At 38.8% G+C, this 14,052-nt stretch overlaps 1 protein-coding gene across 5 annotated transcripts in view; it reads right to left on the bottom strand.

The window, feature by feature from the left end:
• EPHA5 (EPH receptor A5) overlaps positions 1-13,119 on the bottom strand; it is a 433,113-nt gene extending 419,994 nt beyond the window's left edge. For 4 of the 5 annotated variants that reach the window (XM_012557556.1, XM_012557557.1, XM_004383344.1 and 1 more), the window contains exon 1: positions 12,180-12,372. In XM_012557556.1, the coding sequence (XP_012413010.1) occupies positions 12,180-12,372 (193 nt within the window). Of the gene's footprint in view, positions 1-12,179 lie in introns of all 5 variants that reach the window. The other variant, XM_004383346.2, reaches the window with a different exon arrangement.
• Positions 13,120-14,052: the final 933 nt, after the last annotated feature.

The raw sequence follows: 14,052 nt of genomic DNA, 5'->3' as shown, positions 1-14,052 counted from the left end.
AAAAGTCATGCTTAAAGCAGAAAAATCTATTTTTTGTTGGCTGATACTTACATGAATTCTAAAAATTTAGCATAAGAAAGCAGGAAGAAAAAAGCAGTAGTTGATTAAATCACAACGTTAATGACCACAGGATATGTACTAATTGTTTTCTTGGGTCTTCCTAACTCACTAGATTTTTTTTTTTTCCATATAGATATTTCTGGTAAATCTAAAATAAAATATTTTACTGCCAAATTTCTTTGTATTATCTTGTTTTGGTTGGCAAATCATACAATCTATGAGCTGGCAACTTCTCAGTTTAGAAGTGGCTATAATACTAAAGATTCTATGGATTTAGGATAAGAGCTATGCTGGCTCCACCAACAAAACAGTAATGAGGTGAGACTGGGTATGGTTACAGCAGTGACTTTAAAGAAACAAAGAAGTTACTTAATAACTTTCATTCATTAAATATAAATTTCTGGAGTATAACATATTTAATAGAAACTCCATAAGGAGTATAGGCACTGGGGTTAACTCTCAGTGAGATTACTAACAGGTAAAGCTTTCTTTATATTGATGCATTTGGTAAATGCAATGTAAGATATTCTATTGCCAGATTTCTTGGAATTAATTTGCTTTGGTTGGTAATCATACTATCTCTGTAAGAAGGGAATTCTCAGCTCAGAAGAGAACTTGTTCTCTGGTTCAACTTTACTTTTACTGGGATTTCTACTCTGATTGAGTACCAGAAAGTTGCAGACAAGTAAAAACACAATTGTAGCTCAGTGGTGATGTGCTACAACCAGAATACAAATGGGCACACAATCTAGGGGAATCAGGGAAGGATCTTCCTGTCTAGACCTAGGCATAAAGATCAAAGCATCCAGGAGAAAAATGGTGAACGTTTCAGGCTGAGCACAGACAGTCAAAGGCACTGACTAAGCCACTTTGCACAGTTCTCCACCACCAGAGCCTGGAGTACAGGGGTAGTGGGGAAGCAGCAGGAGAGGTAGACCAGAAGCAAATCACTGAGAGCTTTATACTCAGGCTCAAGGAGTTTAGATTTTATCCTGAGGACAATTAAGGACCATTGAGAGTTTTACCCAAGGAGTAAACAAGGGCTGCTTGAGCTATTGAACTGAATTCAAGTGGTTTTCTTCTGGTATTTCCATTTACAATAAACATTAGACAGTACTCACTGGCTAATGCAGAAAATTAGACATTGCTAAACGTCAGAGTGCCAAGACACGGTTTTTTAGCACATGCAATATTTAACACTTACATAATGCTTAATATATACCAGAACTTTTTCAAAGCACTTTATTGATGCTAACTCAATCTTTACAACTCTAAAATGTATTCATATCCCCATTTTACAGACCAGAAAATGTAGGCACAGGGAGTTTTTCTGTCTAGTTCAAGGGCACAGCTGTAGTTGAAGTCCGGCTCCAGAGGCGATACTGCCCTCCAAAGTCTAGCACTGATTTTGCAGTCCTGAGACTTTGAGTCTAGTTCTGATTTTTAATAAGTTAACCTTTCTTGTCTTAGTTCCTTCACTTATGATAATGATCTTCTTTAATCTATCCTACAGTCTTTTTTTAATGAGACTCTCATGGAATAATGTAGGTTTACATATTTTGTAAAGTACAAAGCACTTTAATAATATAAACCATGTAAAATTAACTAAAAATATTCAACATGGTTCTATACATATATAAAAGCAAAGATGTCACATTGCAGACTAAGGTGCACCTGACCCAAACCATGGTATTTTCAATTGTCTTGTATGCATACATCTGGACAATGAATAAGGAAGACCAAAGAACTGACATCTTTGATTTATGGTGTTGGCAAAGAATACTGAATATACCATGGACTGCTAGAAGAATGAACAGATCTCTCTTGGAAGCATAGCTCCTTAGAAGTGAGGATGATGAGACTTCATCTTACGTACTTTGGTCATGTTGTCAGGAGGGACCAGACCCTGGAGAAGGACATCAGGCTAGGTAGAGTAGAAGGTGAGCAAAAAAGAGGAAGACCCTCAATGAGGTGGATTGACACAGTGCTTGCAACAATGGGCTCAAATATAGCAACGATTATGAGGATGGCACAGGACGGTGCAGTGTTTCATTCTGTTGTACTTGGGGTCACTATGAGTCAAAACCTACTTGATGGCACCTAACAACAACTTAACTTATTCCCATATAGAAAAAGAGAAGTCCTCACAGATTTTTACCAAATCCTTTCTGGAAATACAAATATCCAATTATTTTAAACTCTACATGTGAATGAATGGATTAGAAAAACTGTGCATTTCAAACTAAAATAGAGGTGTTAAATTATAATGTCAGATATCTCTTTCAGGAAACTTTTAAGGATTTAATTGTTTAATTGTTCCAATTATCCATTTTCAGCTGCATTTCACAGGTCATTTTCATGACTATTCTGAATTTTGCATCTCCTGAAGTTGGGGAAAAACAAAAAAAAAAAACCAGTAACTGACCACATGCTATAAAGGATGATAGATCCAAAATACTTGAAGATATCTCCTGATATGCTTTCTGGCTAATATGAAACATCTGCCCCTACCCCAGGAAAGATGAGGTAAAATGCAATATTTACAACCATGATCCTTGTACTGATGATTTTCCTAATCAAATGCCAGCATTCAATATTAAATAATGAGGAAAATCAGCAGAAAATTAGGAAAATATTATGTGGTTGGTTTTTATCTTGGATAGTGCTGTAGAAAATCTGCATATGCAGCTCTTCTTGTTAGATTGTTTTTCCAGTCCAGATTCCCTTCAATCATCCAATTCAAGGGAAATTACGACCTGTGATTGCCAAATCTTATCCCAAGCACCCCCATATTTACTAGCGAGGGTAAGATGGGGACTAGTGTTTATTGTGTGTACCCACACTCCTATTAAGAATGTTACTAGGCATCATACACATTATTACTTCATTTTCACAACAGCCTGTGAGTGTGCATTCACATCCCCAGTGTTAACTATGTGGAACCTGAAGACCATACCGCAAGGACATGGTAGAGTAGGATTCATACCCCTCACATCTCCCTCATTCTGGTACATTCTGAACTACATACTCAGTAAGAGGCACAATTATCGTGAGTTAATGAATAAACAACAGGGCCCTCAGTGACATGGGCAACTTCCATGCAACTGAGACACTAGCAAAGGGTTCACAAAGTCATGCTCCTGTTGAATTTTCAAAAGTAAGATACTTTTGTCTTTCTTTTCTTAAGGAAGTTCCCTCCAAATAATATTACTTAGACCCACAAAACTGCTTCACCCAGTCCTTTCTTATTCCCTGATCCTCACCCAGCAAATGAGGTGTTAACATACATGGATTATGCAGGGCATTCATCAGCTAATTTTACCGGACACCTCCTCTGCCCTTCCACAACTTAACATTTGTGTATTATACTATCAATTAGAATTTTTTTTCATTTAGTTTGATCTCTACAATAAGGATATGAAGTAATTGGTACCATTATTATTATATTACAGGTAAATGAACTAAGGTTAAAACAAAATAAATAACAAGTGTCCACAGAGCTTAACACAGAGTTACTGTGTTATGGAGAACAAGAAAAGATAAAACTAATTTGTTTTTCAATTCCAAAGTCAGAGGATTTTTTTCTTGTCTTGTTTCATTTTTCTGTTATACCATAGTGCCTAATCCTTTTCCTACCTTTTTTTACGGACTTAAATCAAAGAGTGACTCCAATTCTATGGAATTAAGGAGGTTCTTTGCTGTTGTTTTGTTATTGTTGCCTGTCTCCCTTCCAGAAAAACCAAATATGATAGAATCTAGATATTGTTAAAATCCTTCAGACACAGCAGTTTCCAACTATTTTCTACGTCAGAAGTCTGGCTGTAGCCCTTTTAGAAGACTTGTTAATTGTTAAAATCCTACGAAGCACAGTTCTACTCTAACACACATGGGGTCTCCATGAGTCTAAATGGACACTAAGGCAACTGATGTGGGGGGGGGGGTTACATTGCTTGAAGTGAAACTCTTAAAGTGAGAAGAGTGTCTACTCTCATCTTCTACAGGACTGGGCATTAAGCTTCACCATCCATATTAGTCCACAAAGTGAGGACTTGGAGTGAAAGCTGAAACTTAGCTAACAGAAAGAGCTCCTGCTGTGGACTGCTGGGCTGAAGTGGTACCAGCCAGATCTACCTGATGATTTTGTTTCACCATAGAGAAGACATCAGCAAGCATCCTGGACCTGGATGGTACAGCCACTGCAAAGTAAATAAGTGAGCTATCTTATATGAAAAGTAAAACTGACAGAAACATCTTAAACTCTTGCACTTCTGATTTATGAATTAAGTGAAAATATATGACTGGATTTGACACAGTCTATTATTTACCCTTAGGGACTCGGTCCCATGATTTATTTAAGCAAGAATGTATGGTTTTAACACCTGTTTTAAAATCATGAGTTTCTTTGGAGTGCTGGTACTTAGAAAATTACAGGCATGGGCTGATCTTGTTTTGATTTTATATGAAGGAACATCTGATATATATATTTGATATAAATATCTTAGATATATATGTACATATATGCATGGAGAGAGACAGAGAGAAGGTGACAGATAAAAGAAGGGTGTGAAACTAATATAAGAGAAGTTATCCATTGCCGAGAAAGGAAACAGACGGTATTTTCTCTAAATCTTCCAATACTTAGCCCAAAACATGCTTCCAAGTAGGAACATGTTCTTTAAAAACATATGCAAAATACTTCAATCCTCAAGTTTTGGTTCTTTGATTTTAAACTGAAATCATTTACTTAAGAGAGTTACGGACCCAGTTTATTTGGAGTTGAAGACGTGTGGTGGATGGAGAAGATGGCCTGGACAATAATCCAGCAAGTAAAACATAATTAGAATTATCACAGACTTTTTTAATCCCGGTTATTTAATTGGTGGGATAGCTAAAGCCACAAGGGTTTGGTACGAATCAACAAAACAGTAGGTCTTACAGGGAAATAGAAGAAAAAAAACTAAATGGACAAAACAAATTAATTGAACTGAAGAGCTATTTTTTTCACTTTAGCTTGGGCTTCATATTACCAGTCATAATGAGACAAAAAATTAGAATACGTGTCTGTGTGTGTTGGTGTGTGTGGGTCTGTGTGTATAGGCGTGTGGGTGCGGTATTTTTTACATAAGATAAAAATAACATCAAAACACTAAACAACTTTTTAATATCTAGTTTGTGGTGACACCCCCCTGATATGCCTCCGTACTCTTTCTTCCAGCCTCACCACAAACTTAACACACACCTTAACACCTGTCCATGTGCACACACATACACACAGACATCCTAGCCACGTTACTGCCCTCTGCTTAATAAATGCACAGCAATTAAAGTCTTCAACACTGAGTTACTGCAAGCTACAGAGGAAAAATATCCATGACCTAAGACTACTTTTGATTAACCAGAGTTTTCTATTTTCTCCTACAGTTTAAGAAATAATTTAAATAATATTAGTAAAGTAACACATGAGCTGAGCAATAACTAAAGGCTGTGAACTCTCTGGAAAAGACGTGGTAGAATAAAGTTTAATTATGAACAGAACCTACTAAGTTTTCTCTAACTGGAATACAGTGTAAATTGTGCTCTAAAAGCAAAGCTCACACACATTTTAGAGGGTTTTCAGGCAATTTTTAAATAGCAGAAATGACCCCTTATGTTTTCTTTCAATCACTAAAGATAAAAAATAATTTCAAAAGATAATACTAATATTAGATGACAGTTAATAAATGTAAACATACTGAACCACCAAGTATTTTGAAACTTCTAAATGCAGCATCTTCTAAATCACAACTTTATTTTATGATTTTGTAACACCTGGGATTCTAATTAGGGATGCTAGATGAAAAATTTGAGCTTTCAGGGAAAAAAGCAAAACAAGAGCAAAACCATAAATTACTGCCCATTTTATCATTTCATCAGAAACAAATCTAATTCTGAATTACCCTTTTTTTTCCTTTTTACTTATTTATTTTTTACTTTAAACTATCATATTATTATTTTTTTAAGATGGTAAAGAAAGATATGTGAGAATATAAAATCTATTCTCTTCAAATCCATTATCAGAATTATGTTTTAAACCATGCAATTAAATATTTTCTATTATTATTATGATATGAATTTTAAATTAGAGCTGTACCTTGATTTTTGGGGATCAGAATAAATGGAATAAATAAATCCTACATACATTAAATTGACAGTGTCTTGAGACAGATGCAAATTCCAATCAAGATTTAATCTTCAAGAATATTTGTACCATCAGTTTGTAACTTGTTTTTTAAATAGCTACTTCATAATATAATTTATGGCATCAGTGATCCCAGTATTTTGGTGGAAAATTCTTTACTGCAAGGACAACTTGCATATGTTAATAAATGCATTATCAAAAACGTGCTATTGTCCAAATTTGGACTTAAAATTTTTACAGCGGAACACATTTTTGCCTTATTCAAACATTTTAAAACCTATTTCAATAACTCTCAGTATAGAAATGTCTGGAAAGTTAGAAAGTAAAAAAAGTAAATATAAAACTAGGTGTGATCTCTAATTACACAACCAAATTGTTTTGGATGTTCTAAATCAAATACTTAAACATTTCAAATGAAAGCAATAATTCAGTCAAAATTTGCACAGTAGACAACAGTCAAATATTCCAGTTTTCCAACTGGTAGTGCTTTCACAACTGTTATGAATACATCAGAAATTCTCCCAAGATACGTACTTCTTTTCCCGTATCTCACTGAATAAAAAGATTTTGCAGATTATTTTAAAGACATATATTACTAAACATTTAAAGAATATATGAGCTATTTCAATCCCTGCTTACAAAGCCTTTAGAACTCATTTTGCTTTTATTTATCTTTATATTCATACATATGTGTACCAATTAGACTGGGGTAGAACTTATTACAGTTTTTTTCTTTAATATCAATAAAGCAGTCCATTCGGTGTGCGTAGGTATACAACTGACTAGGATAATTCCTTTGAAGAAATCCCTATCTAACTGATTGAACTGATTATACAAATTCTGGTAAAATAACTAAATATGTATTTACCCAGTAGAACACATCAGTAGGAGCTATTTTGTTCTACAGATAAATACGTACTCATCAGAGATATTAAAACAGCAAGAACCATTCTGAGTCTCTAAGGTAACAATTTATTGCTTTTATACTCACAATTCGCTCCTTCTGAAAAGAAAAAAAAGGCAAATACAATCAATTTCAATAATCAATGCACAGGGCTGAATGTTCAAGTTTCAGTTAATTCTGATGCTTTATGAAAACCATTTTATAACTCTTCTGAGATTTTAAAAATTCCCTAAAAATGTGAATAAGTAGGTACCTCTGCTAATTTAAATTAAATCTATTCATTAGTAATTAAATGTATCTTCTCACTTAAATTAAAAATATATATATATAAGGAGTTATTGATACTTTGTACAATAGTTTTTTCTTTAAGATATGAACAATACATTTTTATTTTTTAAAAAAGAACATTAAATTTGCCTTCTAAAAGGAATATAACTATAAGTTAATATAATCTTACACATGATATTCTATTTTGTACAGTCAAAAGTAGAAAGGTTTCTTCCAAATGAAAGACAAATTAATTAGCCATTGAAGCAAATACATTTAAAAAGAACTTTAAACAAAGGAGACTTAAGTGGCAGTGTCAAACAACAAAAATGTAGTGGAAGTAAGCAAAGGGCAGTCATTTTCTCACCAGTGGCATTATTTAGTAAAGTCTAATATTTAATTGAACAGTTTGGTAATGTTTGTTTATAAATATCTATACTACCTGAGTTTGATACTTTCTGTAAAGATGAAAAATAGCACATAATCTAACTGATCACGATATAAAAAATGATATTTCTAAATATAAAAAGTGAACCCTTTTCACATACCAATTATATTCTATGTAGTTTGGAATGAAATAACCACCACCCATCTGTCACTTTGTCACACTGCGGCGGCTTGCATGTTGCTATGATGCCAGAAGGTATGTCACTGTTATTTCAAATACCAGCAGGGTCACCCAAGGTGGAGATTACAGACTAAAACAGACTAGGAAGAAAGGCCTGCGATTCCAGAGCAACTAACAAGATTAAAATATTCACAGTATTTATAGATGATGTGTGGTTATTACAACAAGAATAATTTCAATCAAAGGAGAAATATCCATTGTAAATATAAAGAATTTCCTACTCTTTTCTGTCTTATATGAGGAAATTAAATCATCTTACTTGTCACCCTGACACCAAAAAAGGTTTTTGTGTACCTCAAAACAAAACAAAACAAGCTTAAAATTTCAAAACCCAGTCCCCCTTTTGACAGTTTGTAAAGCAAAAGCCAAAACTCTTCATGGCCTCCTTTAGTTCCAACAATCTATAATTTTAACAGGAGCAATAGGTCTCTTTTCTTATTCACTAGCATCCTGGTGAGGGAATGATATTACTGTCCCTTTTCTGTGAGGTCCTCCAGCTTTATCTAAAAGGAAATGAATTACAACAGGATGACAAGTCCACAAAACCTAGCCATGTAGTTTTACAAATGTAAAATGTCATTCAATCTGTTTTATGGGCCTGGTCCTATTATAAACCAAAAAAAAAAAGGAAAACTCTAAAACAAACTTTCTTCCTTTTCTCTCCTTCCAGTGAAAACACATATACAATTTTATGATTGTTTTCTAACACTTTAGCTGTTTTTTACCCTTATGTGATTTTTCCCAGAGCCCCTCTATCCCACTTTCTCAAATATACAAACACTCAGAGACAAGAAACGGAACTTTTCAAAAACAAACTGCTGACAACTGTCAGAAACACTTTATTAGGACATTAGCCTCAATGAATTAAGCTTGATTCAGTGTGGGTGAATCATTTTCAATGCAGAGCTGTTCAGCAGTAATTGGCCAAGAATCCCTGCTGCAAAAAGCACTTGTCAAATAATGCTTGTTTATAAATATATCTCCAGACAGTAAAAAAGTGGCAGTTACTGAATAAGTTCAGGGCCACGTCTAAATTTCCTAATAGTGGACATGGCTTTTTACTCATTAAATTTGATAAAATTTTCACTTGCTAATAGTTGTCCTGCCTTATCAATATGAAACAAATTTCTTGCTAAATGTCTCTGAATTATGTTATAAATTTTGTATATTATGATGTAGTCCAAGGTTTCTTCTGTATGTAATTTATTCCTAATACAATAAGACAACTAAGAATACGTATTTCTCTTCTTGTAAATTCTTTAGAATTCAGGCTAAAGAGTAAAGTTTCCCCTTATTATCTGTTATCCAAAACATTCTAACCCTCAAGTTATATAAACACAAGGTTGATATGTATGTTTGGCTTTTTCTGTTTAATTTTCCTTGTTTATGACTACCAAAGTAGAGTTTAAAAATGATTAGAATACCAATTATTGCATGTAAAGTCAAACTTATTTCTATATGCCTTGAAAGTTTTTTTCTCACATAACAAGAATACTCATACATATGTGTAACATATATACACATTACAGTCTAAGAAATCACTAAACTTCTATGGGTTGCAGAAAGCAAAGTATAAAAGAGCAAGTATTAATGAATGAAATGGATACATCAAATCGCTCTTGCCCTGACCATCCAAAGACTCCCCCAAACACTAACAAACTTAAAAACTCTATCTCCACTCCCTAAATAAATAAACAAAAAAATCGACTGCCGAGAGACTGCTGATTATAAATGTATCAGTATGTTTTCACTGCCTGATTTATAATAGCACTGGCATGGAGAAATAAAAAGAATGTAAATTTTACAGAGGAATAGAAACACAGGTTCTGGATGATACTAATGCAAAGATGGAAAACTGTACAACACAGATGAGATGAGTACAGTGAAGTCATAGATATTAATAAGATTTTATTGTTAATTATGTAAAATAGTGACATGTTACAAAAAGTGCCCCAAATAGCAGGCACATTTTTATTCTTGGTGACTTCAGAACACTGGGAGGTAAATTTTTGCTCACTTTTGGTTAGATATCTCCCCAAATCCCGTTTCACTTTAGTTCATTTTGCTTTGTGTTTGACTGGCTGGGGGTAAGGCAATACAACATATGGGTGTTAAATCTGTCATATCAGACAGGCTACCTGCATAGTGTTCTGCACTTAGTAACGCCTTAGAGGACCAGTGCTCTTCCTTTGCTTCCTTCCACTTCCTTCTGGCTTTTTTTTTTTTCCTCCCCGCACACTCTCCCCCTTGTTTCTATTCAGCATCAGCTTCCCTGAGCCTTCACTTCTTCCCATCCACTCACCAAGAGCGACTCCCTTTCATCTCTACATAAGCCCCACGCCCCCATCACAGCTCAAGAAAGAAGACTTGAAATATAACAGAAACACGCAAGGATAAATGGTATTTTCACTATTAAACTTCTTTAAATCTAAACCAGGATATCCGTCTCTTTCCGTGAAATAGGACATTTAATAAAAAGACTCCCAAATCTATTATATAATCTTGCTGGCACTAAAAGATTGAATCAAACAAGGGATGTTAATATAAGGACTAGGACTTCAGAAAACAACTTATTCAACTTAACTTTATTGGGAAGGGAAGTGTAAATTGTTTGGTTTAGGCATGGGGGAATATATATATACACACACACATATATATATACACACATACATATATACATACATACACACACATATATATATATGCATTCCCATGCTTATATGCATCCTCCTTAAATCAGAGTTTATAAAATAAACTGAGGCATTAAAGAGAGAGAAAATTCATGGAGGGAGGGCGTCTCTCTCTGTTCTGCTTTTGCACCGTTTCTTGGGAGCTGGCAGCGCTCCGAAATCAGCCCAGCGCCTTCCCCTATAGCTGAGATTGAACCCGTGCAAGTCACGGGGACATGCAAGTCGCCGCCGCGGCTGCTTCATCTTTTCGTTCCAGCGTCCCCTTCTCTACGAAGGGAAGGAATTTTACTAGGTTCTGCTCCTCACACGTCCCATCCCAGCCCCAAATTGAAACCCCATCCTTCCAGCCTGGGGCATAGGTTTTTCAACGCTTTCTTGGTGAAGCTGACCCCTCAATCATAACCCTGATCCGAATCCAAGATGCTGACCCCCGCCCCGCAGAGGAATGCGCCCTTGAGCTGAGACCCGAGAGCAGTACGGTGTGAGAAAGGAGCGGGCGCAGCTACAGACCCAGACGCCAAGGGCCGAGGCGCTGCGCACCTCACCAGGAGCAGCGAGCGCGGTACAGGTGTCGCTCCCGCGGTCGGCCCCGCGCTCTCAGAAGAAGGCGGGGACTGCCTTCCGGGTCCAGAGCGCAGGATTGGGGGTGGGGAGGCCGGCTGGGGACTCCAGGATCCGGAGAAGAGCTTTTTCCTCTCTGAAACCCGAGAGACATTCCCCCGCGGGTTCCAGCGGCAACTTCCTGGCAGTGACACTGTCTCCTTCACCCTCCGCATCCCACCTTCCTGCCTTCTTCAGGGCAGTCTCCTTGGTGTGATCAAGAGCCTCCCAAACAGAAGGGCAATTAACAGTATGGGGAGCCTTCTGTTTTTTTCCCATCTACCTTCCAAGAGAAATAAACGCTCATGCCACCTACCCCAGAATAGCAGCTGGTGATGCCCTAAATAACAACTCTCAGTGGTAACTTTCACCCAAAATAAAAGCTTCCAGTCACCCTCCACAACGTTTCCCATCGCTGGCCTCAAATAACGGTTTCTAAAAGCCCCACCGCTCCCTCGATCCTCGTGGCTGTCCTCCAAATATCTCCCACTCTTTCAAGCTCGAAATGTCACTTCCCCGCGGGCTTCAAGTAAGACTCAGCCGCACCCAACCTCCCGGTGCAGGTCTCAGTCCCCTCTCTCCCCCTGGCTTCCAACTTCCAGCCCCCCAACCAGTCTCTGTCCACACGCAGGTTCCTCCTCCACCACTCCCGCAGCTAATGTCAAACAATGCAACCAGAGACAGCAGAAAGCGAACGAAAAAATGCCAGCGAAAACGAACCATAAATGTAAATTCGAGATGAGGAGCGAGATCACACGCTGCAGCAGTGTCCAGAAAGCCCCGACCCGTACTCCCAGGCCCCGCCTAACCTCTCGGACCCGGTCGCCACGGTCCCCACCCCCACTTCCCTACCTTCGTTGCTGGGGCTGGCCAGGAGGGTCCGGAGCGCGGCGCACAGGAGAAGGCACGTCCAGAGGGGGCCTCTGCGAGGTGCGGGGTAGCAGCCGGCCAGAGACGCAGGGGTGCTGGGGTAATCGCTGCCGCCGCCGTTGCCGCCGCCCGGGGGCCTCCGGCGCCCAGCACCCTGGGGCCCCGAGCCCCGCATCTTCTCGCCTCCTCCGCCGCTGTGCCGCGCGGCTCAGTCCACTGTTTCGGACTCCGGGAGGGGGCGAAGGAGACCCGGGGTTCCTCCTCGTCCCTTGTGAGTCCTTCTCCTACTGGCACGGGGCTCCTCCAAATGCGGGAACCACGGATCCGCTGAGACGGCTGAAGTTTGCTCTTGGCTCCTCTTAAGAGCCCTCCCCTCCAGTGGGGTTCAGTAAAATGCTAGTTATGGTTGCTCGTGCAGTTCTGGAAGGGGCTCAAGGGTATCGAGAAGGTCCCGCGTCCCGTGCCTTTGCTTCTTAAGACTTTTTAAGAAATGAAGTTTGTTAAATGCCACTGGAAGGAAAAGGTAAAGGTTCCTCTTCAGTCTTCAGGGCTGAAGTGGACGAGCGTAAGGAAAACAAGTCGTCTGAAGTCAAGACGAAATCCCCAATAAAAAGGAGAAACGAGGAAGGTGGCTAAGGATAAAGGGAGAGGAGTTGAGAAATGTGGCGTGGGGGAAGAAGAGATTGGCAAGCAGAGAAAAAAGATCCTGAGAGTTCAAAGCGGCTGGCAGAAGGAAAGACCTGCGGGCAGAGTGCTGACGAGGGGGAGGTACTGAAGGCGGCGAGCGGGCAGGAGCTGGGAGCCCGGCTGCGGCGGCCAGGAGCTGCTGCCGTTCCTGCTGCTCGAGGGAGAGGCGGTGTGCGGGCGGCTGAGAAGGCGAAGTGGAAACTGCACCGCCACTGAGCGCTCCTGCTGTGTCTGGAGCTGTGTTGTCTCCTCTGCCTCCCCGTTCTGTGCCTCCCACCCTCCTTCCGTCCTCCTCTTTCCAGCTCCGCCGCCCTCTGCCGCTCGCAGCCTCGCCAGTGAGTTGCTTAGACGAAGTCACACACCCACGGAGGGAAGTAATCTGAAGGCTGCCGTGGTGAGTGTTGCCTAGCGGTCTCCGGGAAAGGCGCGCCTTCCTCCCCGGATAATTAGGGCGAAGAATCCTCCTGACGACGCCTGCGAGGACCGGGATTCCCGGGAGGCGGAAGGGAAAACAGCTCTGGCTCTGCCGGCAGCACTTAAGAGAAGCGGGTCCCTTGGCTTAGCACATAGCCTGCACCCTATCACAGGCTTGTGGCACCAACAACATTGTCGTCACATAGCCCGGCTTTCTCAGCCTCTGCTAGACGGTGGCTAGTTTCTTAAACACCCCATATCGCTCACTGCTAATGACCATTTCTAGTCTTCCAGTAGTTCTGCGGCTGGAACGGGATAATTACTCAACATTTTCTTGAGAACCAAATTGCAAAATATCTAAAAACAGAGACGTTAGCTATGTTTTAGGTTTAAGGGAATAAATATAATTTGGCTATTGAGGTTTATAGTGTGCTAGGTACTTTAAGATACCACGATTTAATTCATTAATTTCATTGAAATGTTTTAGGATTTTAGAAATTATATGATATGCAGGTACATGCAGTTAATTCCAGTTAACAAGGGTCAAATGATCTCAGGTGTTTTTGTTTTTTTTTTTGTGGTTGTGTTTTCTTTTTTTTTAGATTTAAGTATATTGTTTGTGTTATACTACATTGAAAGTCTTTCAACTAGTTAAGAAAAAAACAGTTTAAAACAATAAACTTTCTGGGCTTTACCTCTACTGTGTCTTCTCCTTTAATATTTTTTCCTCAATTGTCTCATTCATTCTTTTAAA

This window comes from Trichechus manatus, unplaced genomic scaffold (assembly GCF_000243295.1).
Source record: "Trichechus manatus latirostris isolate Lorelei unplaced genomic scaffold, TriManLat1.0 scaffold00108, whole genome shotgun sequence".
In the NCBI taxonomy this organism is placed as follows: domain Eukaryota; kingdom Metazoa; phylum Chordata; class Mammalia; order Sirenia; family Trichechidae; genus Trichechus; species Trichechus manatus.
This window is presented reverse-complemented; position numbering and strand designations above follow the sequence as displayed.